At 33.5% G+C, this 20,516-nt stretch overlaps 2 protein-coding genes across 2 annotated transcripts; both read left to right on the plus strand.

Moving 5' to 3' along the window:
* The first annotated feature begins 84 nt into the window (after nucleotides 1–84).
* Nucleotides 85–8,858, plus strand: LOC133190963 (eukaryotic translation initiation factor 2D-like). The gene is made up of 13 exons (XM_061326642.1): nucleotides 85–184; nucleotides 2,719–2,993; nucleotides 3,595–3,697; nucleotides 3,832–3,939; nucleotides 4,102–4,430; nucleotides 5,759–5,876; nucleotides 5,975–6,124; nucleotides 6,241–6,387; nucleotides 6,841–6,930; nucleotides 7,165–7,257; nucleotides 8,104–8,224; nucleotides 8,466–8,634; nucleotides 8,731–8,858. The coding sequence occupies exons 1-13, from the start codon at nucleotides 129–131 to the stop codon at nucleotides 8,796–8,798; spliced, it is 1,827 nt and encodes a 608-aa protein (XP_061182626.1). The 5' UTR covers nucleotides 85–128; the 3' UTR covers nucleotides 8,799–8,858.
* Nucleotides 8,859–18,561: 9,703 nt separating this feature from the next.
* On the plus strand, nucleotides 18,562–20,275 carry LOC133190999 (uncharacterized). The gene is made up of 2 exons (XM_061326665.1): nucleotides 18,562–19,080; nucleotides 19,145–20,275. Exons 1-2 carry the CDS (start codon nucleotides 18,562–18,564, stop codon nucleotides 20,273–20,275), a joined length of 1,650 nt encoding a protein of 549 aa, XP_061182649.1.
* The last annotated feature ends 241 nt before the right edge of the window (nucleotides 20,276–20,516 follow it).

Here is a 20,516-nt window from a genome sequence, read left to right on the forward strand (position 1 = left end):
CGCTTAGATGATAAACCTTGTATGTCGTTAAATTAACGTAAAGGGAAACGCACCGGAAGTTGCACATTAGTCTACTTCGGCTGTCATGATTATGATGATACTGTAACTGTTGACATCTGCTAGCAAATATGTTTTTGAAACCGTTTAGGGTAAAAACTCAGACAAGCATCAAGGGATCTGATAGGTAGGAAGCAACGTTTTGACACTAGTTTTGTTTATATTTATTCATCATATGACATCACTAAATGTCAGCCCGTAGTGTCATCACAAGAGTCAACTGTTTTATCAATGAATAGAGAAGATTACAAACTGTAATCCATACTCCCCATTGGCCCCATGTCAGCCAAAGAGTTGATATGGGACCCAAGTGTTGACTTGACATATATGGAATTATGGATTTTAGAATGTAGTACATGTATTCTAAAAATATTTGGGTTCACATGAAGTCATTTTAGCAATACCCCATATGCAGGTGAGTGTGGTTTATTACAATAAAACTCGTTTAGTACGAACATGGATATAGCGAATATACGGATATAACAAAGTTTTTTGAAATCCCCATTAAAATTCTTATAATAACAATTCCTTGTGAAATTTTACGGTTATAATGAACACGGATACAACGAATTTACGGATATAGCGAATTGATTATGTATCCAGTATAAGTTAAAAATAATGCAATATACATCTTTTTTAATGAATTTTTAAGATCACAAAATTTTAAGTATTGAACTGGCATTATTTTCCATAAGTATGTATGTTTGAAATTAAATTCATCTCAGATTTTTAGTTCTATGAGATATTTTTTGTATTCAATATTTCCCTGAACATATTCGGCAGTCATACATAAAGGAAAGCATGTGTATTGCGAATACGCTATATAGAATAGAATAGAATAGGATTTATTACCAAATCATGCAGGGTCCAATGGGCATAAACATGTAACATGTATAATTACAGATAAGATAACAGACAGAATACAATATATAATGAAGAACAATTCTTCCATTTAGTACATTGGTGGTATTTTGAGTTTCATATGTAGACATAGGTTGTCCACTTCTGCCTCATGTAGAATAAACAGATAATAATCTATGAAAAAAGTATTTTTAAAAAAATTAATAATAATAGCAAAAATAATAAAAAATAAAAATTAAAAAAAAAATGTATGGTGAATGGCATGTGTAAATTATATTAAACTGCAATGGACAGCAAGAGTCAGTGCTGAAGGATAGTATTATTATTTTAATTAATCCACTTCTGCTCAATGCAGAGTATACAACAACACACGCATATTAACAACATATTACATACTGTAGTAGTGAATTAAAGTACATGTAAATGAAAGTCAAGATCAACATGTGACTTTGAATTTGTCTAACTACATATGACTTATAAATTCACACAAATTGCACAGCACATCAACATCTTCACAGTTCATTAACCATAAAAATTGGTTACTTTTAGACAAACTATTAAAAAGATGAGATCTCAGAGATATTGTGAAGAGTAAATTAATTCTTGATAAACTATGGCAGGGACAACCCAAATGAACTATATATAATTTTACAAATTTGTTATACGGATATAACGAATTACGGATATAGCGAAGTAAATTCAAAGGTCCCCAGGACTTCGCTATAGCCGAGTTTTACTGTATTTTACTGAAATGAGGTAAGTTGAAGATAGAAAAGCTGAATCATGAATGATGACATTTATCATAAGGTTTAGCTGTTGCCATCAACTAATTTTCACAATAACTGTGGGCCAGATATATTCGCCATTATCACATGGAATGCTGGTGCTGAATGAATTCTAGGAAGGTTTCACACAAAAATTTGCTTGATGAGTATACAGACTTCAGTTCAAATTTTCTCTGTTCTTACACGTTAGTCTATTGAGCTCGCTTTGCGAGCGAGGCTTCAAGCCTCTCATTTGGCTTGCTATAATAACAGATCTGCTAATAATGGGACAAAATTAGAAACCATGGGAATTCCAACAGATTGTTGGAAACCTGGTCTCCAAATATAGCATATACTGTCAATGAGAAACTCAAGTATCTTTTTAATATCAATCTCTGAGTACTTGTGTGTAGAATCAGAACTTTTTTTTTTTTTTTTTACAAAATAAGTTTTCAGATGACCATTGACAAGGTATGCAAATTTATGTTTCATTTCTATTGAAGAAACAGTTGTCTATTACATCAAAAAGTATGGTCTCAGTTTTTTCTTGGGGAATAGTTGTATAAGTGTTCAAAAATTTTACTTTTTTTTTTTACTTTTTGACAGAACTCATAATGCATATATTTATGAAATTTTGTCACCAATTGAAAGATCGGGTTCCTTCAAATTTGACCCATTTAAAAATAGGTGATTTAAGGTTCTAATTGTTAATTATATTCATGTCATTATTAGTGACATGTCCAGCGGGACTATAGTTGTAGGTAGAAGAACATGAACACGTAAGAGGATTTTGTTAAAATGTTTGATATCTAGACACTGTTGAGTATTGAGTATTTTATAATTCATAAGTATGGAAGCTGTAGTCAAATATTGTAAAATGAAAGGTGTGGACTTCAACTTGAAGGTCATGCAGACCAATTTTCTCCCTTCTTCTAATTGAATAGGCAAGATGATTGCATTTTCTTTGAATTTTTACAGGTTAAATATATACAGCACATGGATAATTTTTTGATGATCTGTTATTTTTATATTTCAGGAAGAAAGTCAAATCCACTTTACAGAGCTGTTACCCATCCATATCAACAAAGGATGCCTGTGATATCGTTCCAAACAAAGCTGAGATGACCATTGCTAAAATTAACACACACTCCGGAGTTAATGTCCTCGTGTACTGTGTGGAAAAGAATCCTGTTTTAATAGATGTTGATGGAGTTGTCTTTCCTTCTGTGTACACTCTGTGGAAATATCCAGACCTCTTACCAGTGTTTAGAACACATCCACCTGTTTTCACAAAACTAGCAGGTGGTGCAGGTACAATGTGTATTATGTACATTACACTACATTGGAATGTTACATGTACATTCAAACCTAGATATTTCAAAATTTGGCAGGACTGAAAAAAATATGTCCAACAGTAAAAGATTGATGGCAGCTCATTTAGACATACAGTCAAACCTGGTTATCTTGAATTTAATGGGACCAAGAAAAAACTTGGAAATATCTGAGAATTCAAAAAATTGAGGGTAAAATACTTAATGAATAAGTTGTTGGGACTTCCAAATTAATTTGAAATATCCATGGTATTCAAGGTTTCAGTGTTCAAGATACCGAAGTTCAACTGAATGTACATGTATATGTGCTATTAGACTTGTGTTAGGTTCACAATATATGTTTATTGTTTGGTTACCATAGGTCTTTTTTTATTCACCAGCAGGGTATATACTTAAGCAAAAATAGCTAGCACTGAAAATAGTTATTCAAGAATACTGAAAGCATTATGCAATAGACATATTTTCAATTTATGTTAAAAAGAAGTACACTGTACCATAAATGTTTTGCCTAAGATTTTTAAAATTGTTCAGCATTTGAGATCTTCAAATATTTTAGACTTATTCCTTTTCTTTTATCGTAGATTTAATGTTACCAGGGGTTGTCGTTGAAGGAGACATAACTCCTAAAACATTTGCTCACATTGACAAAGGAACAGTTTGTTCTATCTCATTGGTGGGAAATCGGTAAGACTTTTATACTGCTGATCTTTCAAGGAATGTTTTTATTTTGAAATTAACCCCCCCTCCCCCTCCACTTTCCTTAAAAGAATTAAATGAACAGATTGTTAAATATATATAAATCTTTTCTTTTCCACCAGGAGCCCAGTGGCTGTTGGTACAGCCGTCATGTCAGGAAGTGACATGTTTGATTCTGCAATGAGAGGAAAGGGAATCCATGTACTGCATATCTTAGGAGATGAATTATGGTAGATGCAACAGCTTTTGATTGTTTTAGTAAAATTTATTCTTGAAAAAAATGTAGAGAAGTAGAATGTATTGATACTTTAAGTTAATCAATTGTCAAATTTATTGCTTCTTATACTACATTTGTATATTTATCACATTAAAACCAACTCCTATGTTTGCAGGGCCTTTGGAGATAAATCAAAGCCACCTTTGTTACCAGAAGAACCTCAAGATACAGCCATCGACACAGCTAGTTCACTCGGGAATGAATCTAAAGATAGTAACACAGCTCAGGTTATAAACTTGTCAGATCCCTCCCAGGGGTCAGATCAGTGTGAGGAAGGTCAAGGACCCCAGCAGGAAACAGCAGTAGAGGACATCCCCAGTGAGAAAGAGGAAGATGAGAAATTAGTGTTGTCTGCAGACAAATTGAGTTTAGAGGAGGAGGTGCCAAAAGAGGAAACTGAGGAGGAGGTGCCAAAGGAGGACTTTGAGGATCAGTCACCTGCTGGTATCAACAGAAATATTTACTGCATTTATATTTCAAAACAAGAGGCCCATGGGCCACATCGCTCACCTGAGCACATTGGCTAGGAAAAAGCACAAATCACTTCAGTATTGAAAAGTTTAAAGGGGGGGGGGCTTGGATTTTGAACTACCTGAGGATGCTTCCATATCAATATAACAAATCGCTTTGCTGTTCTTGAGCAGAAGATTTTTAAAGATTTGTTTCCTTATATTCCTATGTATCCCCCATTGTGACCCCACCCTATCCCAGGGGGTCATGATATGAACAAACTTGAATCTTCACTATGTAGTGAAGGTCTAACTTAAGTTACAACTTTTACAGCCCATTACTTTTTGAGAAGGAGATTTTTAAAAGATACCACCAAATTTTCACTTATTCTTAATTATCTCCCCTTGAAAGAGGGTGTGGCCCTTCATTTGAACAAACTTGAATCCCCTTTACCCAAGGATGCTTTGTGGCAAGTTTGGTTGAAATTGACCCAGTGGTTCTGGAGAAAAAGTCGAAAATGTGAAAAGTTTACAGACGGACGGACAGACAGACAGATGGACAACAGACAAAATGTGATCAGAAAAGCTCACTTGAGCCTTCTACTCTGGTGAGCTAGAAACTACTATCATCAAGTTTCTTCTTCCGTATGCTAGAATTCTCTAGTATTACTTCATTTTTACTATATCAGTGGAGGATCAGTAGAGGAAAACACCTATGGGGGATCAAAGTTTTGGTTGAAATTGGCCAAGTGGTTCTGGAGAAAAAGTCAAAAATGTGAAAAGTTTACAGACGGTTGGACGGACAGACAGACAGATGGACAACAGACAAAATGTGATCAGAAAAGCTCACTTGAGCCTTCTACTCTGGTGAGCTAAAAACTACTATTATCAAGTTTCTTCTTCTGTATGCTAGAATTCTCTAGTATTACTTCATTTTTACTATATCAATGGAGGATCAGTAGAGGAAAACACCTACATATTTCAGGGGTTACTTAGTCATAGGTCAAGGTCAAAAGTAAAGAATATCCTATAACCATGACATTTGTGTGATGTATCTTTTACACTACTGTAGATCACCAAATTTTTGCAATGCCCTATTTTTTTTTGAGATGGTAATTACATATATATAAGTGAAGCAAAATTTTCACAAATCTGTAAATTGTTAGATATACTGTAAACCAACTATTATTCGCGTCATCTTTTATTCGCGATTTTTCAGTTTCAAATCAATTAATCTTTAATAAAACAAATATACATGAAAGTGAAATTTTTGCAAGCAGATAAGTCTCACATAAATATGCAATGATAAAGTTTTTTTTGTAGAATCAATGGATGACCTTTTCAAATTGTGTTTCCAGTGTGCTCTGAAAAAATCACTAAAACCAGCAGATCTACCCGTTCTAACCAGTGCTTTCTACAAAGTCCACATGGTTAAATTCTGGTGGGTGTTGCCTTCGGAAATTGGCAAATGCAAAATTAAAAAAAAAACTTTCATAAAACTTGTTACTGATTTAAATCAGAACCTTTTCATTTCATTAGCCCAGCAGATAAACATTTAGATGTCAAAAAAACTTCATTTAAAAAGTTGTCAAAGTTTCTGAAGGAAATGGAGAAGCTGGGTTATGTTAAAGTGAAGGAATTAACAAAAGGAGTGGAGAGCATAACAGAAATGAATAAAGACCACCCAGAGTAAGTAAACAACTCTTCACATATGGTACAACAGAATTTCTTACATGGAATTTATTGGACCAAAAAAGAACGGCAAAAAAATTATGCTTTGTACGGATAATTTGTCTTCTCTTCAGATTACGGCACATTTCTCCACCAGAGGGAGCTGCAGTTCTGGAACTGCCCCCTGAGGGACCTACCAGACAGTATGAACCTCCTCGCATCACAGACATGTTGTCTGTCACAGCAGCAGTTATTTCCCTTGTAAAAGATTTAGGACTAAAGTAAGTAAATGTTTTAGATAGTTCTTTATAAAAATTCTTCTTATACAGGCTACACAGAATATTAATTTGTTATAACATGTTTTATTATGTTATGGCAAATTATGAAAGCAGAATTTTAATCTAAGCATTGTAACATAAAATATACAGTAAAACACACTTATAGCAAATATACTTATAATGAATTGATGCTTACAGCGAAGTGATTTTCATTCCCCAGGGACTTTAAAATATATATTGCAAACTTAACAGCTGATATTAGAATTATGCTTATAATGAAGCAAAATTGTCTATCCCTGGCACTTTGTTATAAGCTTGTTTTACTGTATACATATATGTACAATTGAATATAACACCCTATTTACCTGTATGTACCTATATTTATCACTATCGAACGATGCTCTGTGATTTTTTTGGTGTATTTCATTTAAATAAAATGAGAGAATTTCTCCACAGGAAAGGGAGTGCAATAACAGGAACAGAGCTGAGGAACATCGTCAATGAATATGTGAGAAAGAACAATCTACAGGATGAAAACAACAAAAGGTAGGTTTGAAAACAGACATTTATAAACCCAGGATCCAAGTGATAATTAGAAATGATGGTTTTCTTGTTGATTTAAAACTATATTTAACATACATATTATATGATTGTATAATGTTGAATCGCATTTTATTGTAATATGTAATTTTTGTATTATGATAATCTTGTTATAATCATTGATAATTTTTTCTTAATAATAATTTCTAATGAATTTTGTATTTTACCCATAAACTCTAGCATGGTTAAACTAGATCCATTGTTGGCTTCCATAGTCCTGGGTAAGGGAGAAAATGATGTCACACAATTACGATGGGATGATTTAACCTCAAGGTAAACAGCACATTTGAACTTATTAACTCCTAAAGATTTCTTTAAATTTTTAGTTCACCTGAGCAAAGCTTGAATTGAGCCTTGTTTATCAAAGAGTGCCTGGCATCTGTTCATTTTTTTGTCATTGTAAACTTTTTTCACATTTTAACTTCTTCTTCAGAGCAATTGTGTCAATTTTAACTAAACTTGTCATAAAGCATCTTTGATTAAATGAGCTTCAATTTTCTTGAAATGAAGAGTCATTCACTCTTTCAAATGAAAATAAGTTAGAATAGCAAAATTATGGTATTTTAATATCTTCTCAAGAACTCATGGGTCAGAAAAGACAAAATTTATGAGGAAGCTTCCTAATTTACAGTAGATTCTAGTTTGTTGAAATCATGGTCCTCAAGGCTAAGGTGGGGCCACAATAGGATATCAATGTTCAACATAGAAATATTTAGTTAAAATCTTTCAAAATCTCAAAAAAGAGCATATAAGGTCTCAGTATGTAGATACAGATTTCTTGAAATCATGAACCCCTTGGTTATGGTGGGGACTCAATAGAGTTTCTTATTTTTTCAAAGAGTATGGATGGGCCAGAAAAGATAACATATATATTCTAAAGGGTTCTTATGAAGACACAGTATGGTATTTTAAACAAATAAGTACATGTAATATGACCTTCAACTTAGTTGGGTAACTAGAAGAGATTACATTACCTATTCACATTTGGCATAGAAAGCTAATGTGACTCAAGTGAGCATTATGGCATAATGGATATTATTTTAGTTAAAGTTTTTAGACATTTTAAAACATAAAATATATATTGGAGCCTTTGAAAATATGAGGGTTTTTTATTGACAGAATTGCAAACAAAATGCAGAATGTTTACAAAGTAGAATTCCCTGGACAAACTCCAATTATTAGGAAAGGCAAAATAGAGGAAATAACACTCAATGTGTTCCAAAGAGGATCCAATAAAAAGGTATGGTTTTGAACTGAACAAAATGAAAATCCATTTGGGAACTTGGTGACTGTTTTGAATGTACATGTGTGTGTTTGTGTACAATTGTTTTAAATTTATTCAATAAATTTTTTTCCATTTCTGAATATAGACCATGAGTGTAAACTTAAGGATAAACAAAAAAATAAACTAACAGTATTTTGTAACAGCTAGAATTAAGTGAAATATTATTACATTTCTTATTCTCATGTTCTGTTTTAAGGTGACTACAGTGGATAATCTGGAAGTGTTTGGTCTGGATCTAAAGGAGATTGCACATGAAATCCAGATTACAATTCAGTGCAGCTGTACTGTATCCACAAGTAGTTCCAATAAAACTCAAGTGGTCATCCAAGGCAATCAGATAGCCTTTGTTACAGATCTATTGACAGGTGATTTGAAATTCATTAAATTTGGTTAAAGTCTATTTGTTCTAAGGTGTGGTTGATTTTTGATTTGAATAATGAATTGGAAAAATCCATTTGTAGGAAAATATAGGATTCCAAAGAAGTACATCAAAGGTTGGGAAAAGGCTCCAAAAGGGAAGCGGAAATGACGTGATCTTAAATTATCAACTTACAAATAAAATGTTACAACTAGCATAACTATTTTGTGCTTTGGAGGCCTTTTCCAATGTGGAAGCTGTCCAACATGCCCCATGTTTAGCTCTACTGGTCAGAAGAGCTTATGCATTTAAAAGGGGTTCGTCATCTGTCTAGGTGTCTGTCTGTCCATCTGTAAACAAGTTTTCAAAGTGCAATTTCTACTACAGTTTTGGTCCAATTTTAATAACACTTGGTATACAAGTAAACTATACTAAGATACATAATTCTTTACATTGGTTACTGATTTCAACAAACAGTGTTGCCATGGTTACCAAAAATAGAAATTGCTTTGAAATTCTTTCAAAATGCTTCTCCTCCAACAGTTTTGATCCAATTTCAATAGGACTTGGTACACAAGTAGACTCCACTAAGATACATAATTGGCTTTATTGGTTTTTAATTTTGACAAATGGTGTTGCCAAGGTTACTAAAATTAGAAATTTTTTTGAAATATTTTTAAACTTACTCCTCTTACACTTTTGGTCCCATTTCAATAAGACTTGGTACAGAAGTAAACTATACTTAGATACATAATTCAGTGTATCAGTTTTTATTGTCAACAAACTGTGTTTCTTCATATTCTTTTAAAATGTTACTCCTCCTACAGTTTTGGTCTAATTAGACTTTTTACACAAGTAGATACCTTTTTTATAATAAGTACACACAAGTCAGAGACTTCTGGAATCTCAGAGACATAATTATGCTGGAAAATATTTACCATAGGATTCCATTCACCTTGTTTATATTCAAAAAGTCTAAATGAACTAATACATGTAAGCACAAATTTTCGACCAGGTCTTGAAATGTGTTCATGTTGTATAAAACTTGACTATAGTTTATCTATTTTATTGGGGGGGGGGGCTTCCTGTGTTTTCCCCTCCCTGCTTCTTCCACGGAAATAAACTCTCCAACACTTCTCTTCAGACACTTTTCTATTATACAATTTCTGCCTGTGATTGGTGGTATTTTTTAAAATGTGGTAATGTTACTCGGTGATTAAAGTTCCTTAACTCAAGTCATGTCCTTTTGAAACATAGGGAAAACGGTCACATAACTATAATAGTCTTTAGAGTTGGAAAACGAATTCAGGCGGATCAAGCGTAATGGAAGTATATGTCTACCGTGAGCATTTCTCACCAATCAAAGACTTTTACTCTGAGATTCTGCTTCAAAGTGGAGATAATATATACATATGTGAAGCCTGAACAATGCCTCATTGGAGCTTTAAGAAATCGGGACGTTTTCGTGCCATTTCAAAGGCGTAACTTTTGCAAGCATTAAAAAGTAAAGGTTCCATAACCATGTAGTGCTTGTTAATAACGAGTTTTTCTCAAACTCGAGTTCCTTAATTTTTAGCTATACTGGTCATAGACCAGAAGAGCTCATGCGATTATAAGGTGACCGTCGTCCGTCTAGCTGTTTTTATGTCTGTCTGTTTTTCGTCTGTAAACAATTTTCTCAATGCTACTCCTTTTTTTGCTCCGATTTCAGTAAAACATGGCATGCAAGTAGATTACACTAAGATACATAATTCTGTTTATTATACCCCCTCTTGAAAAGTGGGGGGGGGGTATATAGTGATGGGGGTGTCCGTCCATCTGTACGTCCGTCCGATATGCTTTGGGGTACACATTTCTTATCCACAACTCCTCCTATGCCACTCAAAAAAATTTAATGATACTTTCACAGAATCTTTGTTACATAGTGCCATAGCGCACCTCCTATTTTACTTTTTGATTGGATACACATTTTGGGTTTCCAGTAGCAAAACATAGACACTGCCATTCTTTCTATAATATTGAGGGGTACCCATTTCTTATCCACAACTCCTCTTATAACACTGAATAAAACTTAATGAATGATATTTTCACGGAATCTTTGTTATATAGCGCCATTTGCACCTCCTATTTCACTTTGATCAGACACATATTTCGGGTCTCCCATAGCAAATCGGACTTTGTCATTATAAACATATGGGAGGCAGGGGGTATCATTTTGTGAGTTCAGTGCTCACAGTACCTCTAGTTTGTTTTTGATTTCGATGAGCAGTGTTGTCATGGTTACTAAAAATAGAATTTTTTGAGAAATACTTTCAAAACACTACCCTCCTACAGTTTTGTCCAATTTAAATATAACTCGGAATACAATTGAACTACACTAAGATACATAATTCTGTATATCGGTTTTTTATTTTGATGAACGGTATTGCCATGGTTACTAAAAATAGAAATTTCTTTGAAATTCTTTTAAAATGCTTCTAAAGTTTTGATCTGATTTCAGTATTACTTGAAACTCACAAGTAGACTACACTAAGATACATAATTCTACATACATGTATTGATTTTTTGATTTTGGTGAATGGTTTTGCCATGGTCACTAAAAATATAAATTTCCGGGAAATTCTTTCGAAATGATATTCCTCCTACAGTTTTGGCTTGATTTCAAAATTACTTGGCACACAAGTAGACTACACCATGATACATATTTCTTTTTATTGGTTTTTGATTTCAAGGCTAAACCAAGGATCATTATTCTAATATATTGTTTTTGCATAGTTTCAAGTCCAAGTGCTAATTTTCTCTTCAATTGTTAAAAGTATAAACCAGTACAGCTACAGTCTCGTCAGAGACTTCGGTTTTAATTTTCAAGAGAAACAAGGCTTGATACTTCGATGGTCTGAAATACACAAGGGAAAAGTTCAAGGAATAAAAATGTTTATAAACATGCACGGTACCTGTGCCCGTTTTACAAAAGAACTTACGACTAAGACGAAAATTAAATTCTGCTGATGACTTTCTAATTTACATTAAATTGAAAACGATTTTAATCTTTTTAAAAGGAATGTAGAAAGATATTTTTACCCCAGCAATTTTACACAGAATCGTTGATTTTGCAAAATTTTACAATTTAATAAAGTTTGTGGACTTAGTCGTATAAGTTCTTTGTAAAACAGGTCCCTGCATTTTATGCCATCATGGCAATGAACTTGGAGAAATAAAATATCCTAGAAAAGCAGTTTCAAAAGTGGGGGGGGGGGGGGGCAACTGGTTCGACCTTATAGCAACAAAAAGTGGGGGGGGGGGGGCAAACCAGCAGCTAAAGGAAAGTTTACTTTTAACAAAATACTATATATATATATGTACTTAAGAAACTCTATAATCTTTGCAACCCCCCCTCCCCGCCGCGTTCTACGGGCCTACATACGCAACCCCCCCCCCCCTCCCCGCCGCGTTCTACGGGCCTACATACGCATAAGCAGCCAATCAGAATCGTCTTCTAGGTGTTTCCTAACACGTTATGAACACGAAAAAAAGAAGAATTAACTGCGCCAGAGTGGGGAAACACAATTGATAATGGGAGAAACATATTTGAATTAATACTGTCTTGTGTACAAACATGTGCATTGAATTTTGTGTTCCTGCAAATGGTTTTTCAAAATAATTTAATAATAAAAATTTCTTTGTAGTTTCTAGTTTTTCTTTCTTTATTTTTTTAACCCCATATAATGTAAACATCAGACTGTGAAATTCATATAAAGGCAATACTTAGTATCAGTATTGAAATGATTTTTCTTTCGAAACACTGTTTTCTACGAAAGCCCATTGAGCTCATATTCGTAGGTAAAAAAAAAATATATTTTTCGCGTTATAACGCGTTTCTTTCGCGAATAAACGCGTAACTTTTGCGTTATAACGCGTTTCTTTCGCGTTATAACGCGTTTCTTTCGCGAATAAACGCGTAACTTTCGCAAATAAACGCGAAACTTTCGCGTTATAACGCGAAATTATACATATATAGTCATGTTACTCAGGAACCTGTAATCTTGACTGACAGATAAAAAACATGAACGCAGAGGGGGACTTCTATGAATTTATAAATGATATTTCTTCAGAAGATGTAAAAGAGAATTGATGGGAGAAATGGATAGATTAGTGTTGATTTTGCATTTTATCTCAAAACCATACTAATTAATTAAATGAATATTCCTTTAAAGATTTTCTTGTTTTTCACTTGTTGAATCCAAGAAATTCTATAGACTAATTTTTTTTCTCTCAGGAAGATCTCCACTCGTTGCTTTCTATGAATAAATTGTCAATGTTTTAGTAAGTAATGGTATGACCAAGTGGTGCAACCTTAAAATACAATGTTGTATTTCTACAGTGAGTCTATCGGAGATGAAATATTTGATACGAATATTTGTCATCCAATTTTCACATTAGATTACTCATGTGATGTGACACAATTGTTCCGTGAAATATACAAATTTGCCTCATTTTCATGTCAATTTTCTGAAATCTTTTATTTCAAATTCTATAGAGAGTGTTCAATCTAATTAAAATTAGACTTGTATTTTCGCTCCTCTACTATACGCTTCAACACTTGTATTGAACAGCATTGAGAAAGACAAAATGTGACGGCAAAAAAGATTTAGAAAGAGGAGAGACACATTCAATGGCGAGAAAACATAAAATTTCAGCTCGTGATAATCCAAGTTCAAAATAGTCTTTCGTTTTTCATTGTAATGAATAAACTAGATCATTAAAAAGTAAAACAAACTGGAGACTTATGCAAATGTCTCTGTTTTACAGGGAAAGTTTTGCGTTATAACGCGAAAGTTTCGCGTTTATTCGCGAAAGTTTCGCGTTATAACGCGAAAAATATTTTTTTTTACCTACGAAATTGAGCTAAGTGGGCTTTCGTAGTTTTCCGAGACCAGTAATAAATAAAAAACAAATCTATAAACCGTAACGTTTTTAGTACTGTAATTAATAATTCAATCATTAACGTAAAAATATAGACAATAATCAATATTAAAACAAACTCTCTCTCTCTCCACGGCAAAAATAAATCGAGAAAGGGGGTTCAACCCCAGCCACCCCCCCCCCCCCCTGGATCCTCCAACGACCATTTATAGTTTATTCTGCGAAAATTGTTGAAACGTGACCATGGGGTTATTCTGCGAAAATGACACCGACATGACTGATATATGATATTACAATTATACAATGAGTTTATGAAAAATATTTCCTGTATACATATTAATCTTGGAAAATTTCATATTTCGATTAAAATTAAGTGGACAGACAGTCGTTTTGCATTACGCTGTACTAACTGAAGCTTAAATCGGGTGAATTTCATCGAAAAGGAGGTTTGTATGTGAAACTGTATACCAATGTATAGTTGAACATTTAGCAGATGGCGTACACCTGTCTAGTGGCGTATATTACGTTTCGTGAGAAATCTGTGAATGGTTCAGAGACATCAAATTTGAAAAGTGAACAGTTCTTTTATACTTAGTAATTTCCAAGGTATGGGTTTTTGTCTCACTTTTTTGTTTTTGTTTAGATATTTCTGTTAAAAGAATATGGACGAATGATGCTTAGAAAATGCTTATGACATCCGAGTTTCTATTTTTAAATCTGGCGATTTTTTACTTTGAATAAAAAGTGTGCCAAATCACTTTTTATGGTGAATTCCGATAGCAAATAGCCATACTTTGTTCGATCATTAGCGCGTGTGTGGGGATCGTTTTAAATTAAGGTCAAGATCTAGTGAATGAGAGGTGCCCACAGATTTCTCAATTTTGAGATACACATTCTTTTAATGATCCTTTACGAATATAGCCTGGTAAAATAAGGTGTATCCGGACATAATTTTGGGGTAAACTCTTCGGAAAAACATAGTATAAACTGCCCATTTTCTATGAAAATTGAAGAAAGTCTGGTATAAATATGGGAGTTTTTTCCATCTCAGACAAAGGAATTGTATGACTATTGCCTACAGTCTCTCAGAAAACAGTTTTTCATATCTTCTTGATCTCTACTTTAAAATGATATTAAATGGAATAAGGGTATCGGAGTTATATATGACATGATTTCAAATTGAATTCCATGAAAGTCATTTATTTTTTACATAATTCTATTGAAGTCGTAAAGTACGGGAAAAATTAAGTTTAAATCAATTATGACGTCATAAAGGATCTAGCACCAAGAAGAAAGTCTAAACTCATTTACTAGATCTTGACCTTAACGATAAAAATTACAGGTTGTACCACCGACTTGCCAATCGCAATTTCAAATTTGCAGAAAGAAATACATAAAATCGTGTGTACGATTTAAGAATTCGTTTGTACGATTTACAAAATCGAGTACAATTAAGAAAATCGTTTGAACGATTTTTTTTAATCGTTTAATTGAACGATTTAGAAACTCATTTGTACGATTTTTAAATCGTTTGTACGATTTAGAAATTCATTTGTACAATTTGGAAAATCGTTTGTACGATTTTTTCAAATATAATTTGTACGATTTAGAAAGTCAACAAGTAATGCTTACTCATCCATGGCACTTGATTCCACGTACCTCTGATATTTTTAAAAGTCTGCGTCTGCTCTGTGCGTGTTCATAATCTGTATTGTTTTAAACTTTTATTGGACTTTTCAGCATGATTACTAAAAACTATCTTCAGATTTCATTGAAAAGTTGAAGACATCTTGTTTGTTATACAATTTACACATGTAGTTGTCAGAGGTGCTTGGGGACGGGACCTCCCCCCCCCCCCCCCCCCGTGTTGCGTACCCCATGGGTTCTTCGACTTTTTAAAAATATTATATTAATTTTTCTATGACACATTTATCACCCTTTGGTTTAGATAGTTATAGATAAGTTTAAACTTTAGATTTAAACTTTTAATTTAACACATTCACAAAGTATTACAACTGAAAAATCCAAAAATTAACCTAAAACTAGCCTTTTATAAAAATTTACACTCTCTGATAATAAAAGAGAACTTTTACATATTGATCGCACAGGTACTTGTGGACAGGACCCCTACCCCGGGGCTTGTTGGACATTATATTTATTACACTTATTCATCATGTGTACCATAGGAAAAAAATCGTGAAAACCCCAAAATAATTGTTCCACACAAAAATACCCCACTAAATACATTATAAGAGAGAACGGGGTTGAATATCGGGAGGGGGGGGGGTCCTGTCCACAAGCACCTGTGATTGATCGTGATATGATCATGTAATCTAATTCTTTTTTTCACTTCTGAATTATTGAAGACAGAAGGATAGATGGTTTTCATATTGCCCCTCAGCCGTTAATGCGAGGTTTCAACATCCATCTGATATTTTTAATCCAAGAATTTCATTTTTAAACTTGAAATATGTCCATAGGACATGAATGCCCCACCAAGGGTTCATTTAAACAATAAAATGCTTTCTTTGGTTGTATACGGGAATTAATGTTGCAGCTGTTGCAGAAAAAATGCATATGTAATTTGTTTTCTGCAATAGCTGCAACGTTAATTCCCGTACTAACAATCAAAGAAAGACATTTAATTGTTTACATTTATATCTGTGCAATTGTTCATTCGAAATAGGATTTAGTAGATGAAATAGTGTATTATTGATATGCACGTCATTGTACTTTCATTGATGGAACAGCCACTGCTCCAGAAATCTGTAGAGGTGATACGCTCAGTGGTGTTTACGAACTGATAAACGGCAATGGTTTTCTTAAGAAATAAAAAAGATAATATTCAGTGGATGTAAATATTAGTATATGTAATTCAAAATGAAAATTTGTATTAGTGTATGAAGTGTGATGAAAATATCTTAAATTATAGTTTCTTTAAAACTGAGTTTTATAATCAATGAATAATATATTCAAAGGTCATTGGGAAGGTCAAGGTATGGGCACAGTTGATAACCTTTCACCAAATTACCATGTATGTATCAGTACATAAGCTTACATAAAATTATTTTAAATAGTTTCTTTAAAGCTGAGCAAAAGAACGAGGGCGCTTTTAATTGACATTCGGCAGGAATCAGGGCGCACTTGAAAAGTGAAAACTATATTGAAATGTCAAATTAAATTTTTACATTCTTTTGATGTATTATGTTCCTATGAAAAAGGAAAGGAAAATATTTTCCCTATAGTGTGTTTTGATTTCCTTAAAAATAACTTGAAACATGGCTAGATGAGTCATTTGTCACAAAATGTTACATTTTAAAACACGTTTTTCTAAAAATTTGCTTTCTCTGGGTCATCTCTCCATGATTTTAAAAAGACATTTGTGTGCATTTGTATTCAAAGAAACGAACAGACAATTGTAAAAAATTGAGAGAAGACCCAGAGACATTTTTTATAAAATGAACTTTTTCCAACAACAAAAAAAAAAAACCAATGTGTAAATGCGTTGCTTCTTTGTCGTTTTGAATTCCAAAAGTGTTTGTGTAGCGATGATGGTTCAGTCGTATGCGTTACCAGACCAGTGCACATAGGAGTAGATTACTGATAAATAAAAGTTTGAAAAGAGATAAATTCAGTTGCACGGGGAGCGAAAGCAATTTTTCAAACCCACTACAATTTCATTTCATATATCATACCCTAATATCTTGTTAGGTGTTTATTATTTATGTGAGGTATTACTGTGTTATCGTAATTATTAAAATAAGTGGACTAAAATATTTCAAATTTGCAAGCTATTTCAATGTAAATCTAAACATTTTCCTATGTGCGTAACTTTGTAAGGTCTGTCCATTAATGGTCAGCCGACCAAATCTTTGACATTTAAACCATAAAGGTTTCGTACACGTGATTCCAGCAGATCGCACGTCAAGTACGCCCATCTTCTTTAAGAAAAGTTATGTCAAAGTGCAAGGGGAAATCAAGGTCAAAATTTTGATGCAGTTGAATAGTTCTTAAAAATAAGTACTAGCATATGAAGTTTGATAAAAAATATTTCAAAAAGTTTTGTTGAAACTGAGCATGATGCAAATTTAAGAAAAAAGAGGTCAAAGGTCAAAGTAAAAAAGTTTTGATTCCCTTGAATGGCACTCACAAATGTATAAGCGTATGAAGTTTAATAAAAAAAAATCTTGAATAGTCTCTTTGAAACTTGGCTTAACACAAATTTGATAAATGAGGTCAAGGTCAAAGGAGGGTTTATAATGTCAAGGAAGTTGAATAGCATTCACCGATATGTATCAGCATGCAAGGTTTGATAAAAAATATCTTTGAAACTGAGCTAAACACTAATCAAAGGAAACATCAATGTCAAAAAATGTTAATGCAGTTGAATAGCTTACATCAATATGTATCACCAAATGAAGTTTGATAAAAAATATCTTGAATAGTTTCTTTGAAACTGAGCTAAGCAAGAGTGTGAATGACCTGGCCATATTTATCGCAAGGCATATAAAGTTGTGAAGATTCAATTTTTTCCTTTCAAATTATAGATCCTGTCATTAGAGTTAGACAAAAAACAGGGAGTAATTTTTATCTAGTGCATGTTTACTTCTTCTTAGAGCAGCAAGGCCAAGTTAGCCATTATTGACACTGAAGCATCCCAAGGATGTTGTTTCAAGTTAGGTTGTGTCAAAGAAAATGTACCATTACACTAAATGTTCTAAATAAATTTTATATTGCTTCTGTTATCATTTAAATTTTAGATCATAATATTTTCTTAATATCTTTAATTACATTTTACTTTGAAACATGTCAAAAATTTTTTATTTGATCTAGCAGAGACAATTATTCAACAAAAATAAGGATGAGTTTATGAGATTTCGTGAAACATGTTAAAAAAAACTTCAGGAAATAGTATAATACTAGTTAATCTAAGACAAGTAGTTTTATCATTTCAGATATCCTCGACATAATTGCTTCTCAAAAGTAAGAAAATATACTTAACTTATTGCAGATGGCTCTATCCAAAATGAGTACACTAGGCACAGCCCAACATATTTTAGAGTGTGGCATTGAAAACTGTGAGAGAAACCGTGAATTTTACTGCAATCCTTGCCACCAACCAATGTGTAAACAATGTAGAGATGAACATCTGAGAAGTCCAGAAACAAAATACCATGAGGTAGTCCTATACCAACTACGGAAAAGACAACTGCCCAAAGAAAAATGCAAGATCCACCCCACCAAGGATATAGAGCTTCTTTGTAAGGAATGCCAAGTCCTTATATGTTCCACTTGCACTACCACATCTGAACATAGATGTCACACCTTTACCGATTCCAGACCAATTTTGGAGGAGATGTTTTCAAATTGTCAAGGGGAAATGACAAAAATTTATGAATATTTTCTTCCAACATCAAAAGATTTACAAAAGGAAATTTGTGAAGATCTCTCAGGAATAAAGATTCTCATGGACAGCATAAGATCCTCCACCAAGGCTGAGGCAGAGAATCTGAAATGCATGGTGGACACAGTGACATCAGAAAATATGAGAGAAATAGATAGAGTGGAAGAACTTTTATTGAAAAAAAATAAAGATTGATGATGAAACACTAAATGATTACATCACCTATCTCAATGGTGTTGTGGAAGAGTTTGCCACCTGTGTGTCCTCTACAAAATTATTTTCAACATTCTCTTCAGAGGAACCGAAAATTCAACCCATACCAGAGACAACAAAACCAATCACACCAGAATTTACCACTGGTCAGTACAACAAAGAAGATGTGGTCAAATTACTTGGATATATGAATGTCCCAAACAAAGAGGAAAAGAAGAGAGAAATAAGGCCCATGATAGTACAGCCTCATGTCACATCTTCAACTCCAACTAGTGACCATTTAGAGGAGAACATTCATCAGAAATCTGTATCTCCCTCTGTCACCAAGGTTAGGGATTTAGATATTCCAAGCCTAAAGAATGCATGCCATTTATCCATAGGTAAATCAGGTAAATCAAAAATTCTTTGGATCAGTGATCAATTTGGTAACCTTGTCCAAACAGATCTACAGGGGAATCAGCTACAGAAAAGGAAAACAAGTGGTGGGTATGGCTACCATACATTGTCACTAGAGGGGGATCTGATGTTTACAGACAAAGACAACAAAGTCATCAAAAAGATGACACCAGATAATGATGTCACTAAATTCATTAAAACGGGAGACTGGAAACCAATCAGCATACACTTCTCCCACATAAATGGGGACATACTAGTGGGGATGGTACTGTATGGAGAGGCTAAAGTGACCAGGTACAACAGTGCAGGCAAAGAAACAAAGAACATACAAAGGAATGCTGTGGGACAGAATCTCTACAGTTATCCACACTATATCACAGAAAACATCGATGGAGATATCTGTACATCAGACCGCAACAAAGGAGTGGTTGTGCTGGATAAATTTGGACAACTCAGGTTTTCCTACACAGGTCAGGCGTCAAACTTCAGTCCCCTTGGAATATGCACTGATGTCTCTGGTCACATCCTGGTGTGTGATGATATCAGTCACACGATTCACCTCCTTGAACAAGACAGCCAGTTCTTGTCTTTTCTGATCACACCGAAACAAAAGATTTCCTTGTTCAAGCCTTGTGGTATGTGTATGGATGATGAGAACAATCTTTATATTGGACAAGAATACCAAAAGGTGACAGTGTACAAATATCTCTAGTGAGGCTTGCCAGCTTTCTATAATATGAGGGCTGTATGTCTTGAAAACAACCTAACCTGTTGGTTAGGTGAATATTTTAGAAAATCTTGACACAATCACCTGTTTGGCTTTCAGCTATGAGGGTTTACCTTTTTTGGAAACATTCAAAAAGAGTGTATACACTTTTATATCAATTACCTTTTCAATTTTACAATATTTATACTACTAATAATTTGTAATTACTTTTGTAATGATATTTTTT

Source organism: Saccostrea echinata, unplaced genomic scaffold (genome assembly GCF_033153115.1).
Source record: "Saccostrea echinata isolate AGI-Se365-2 ecotype Australia unplaced genomic scaffold, CSIRO_AGI_Sech_v1 ptg000022l, whole genome shotgun sequence".
In the NCBI taxonomy this organism is placed as follows: Eukaryota; Metazoa; Mollusca; class Bivalvia; order Ostreida; family Ostreidae; genus Saccostrea; species Saccostrea echinata.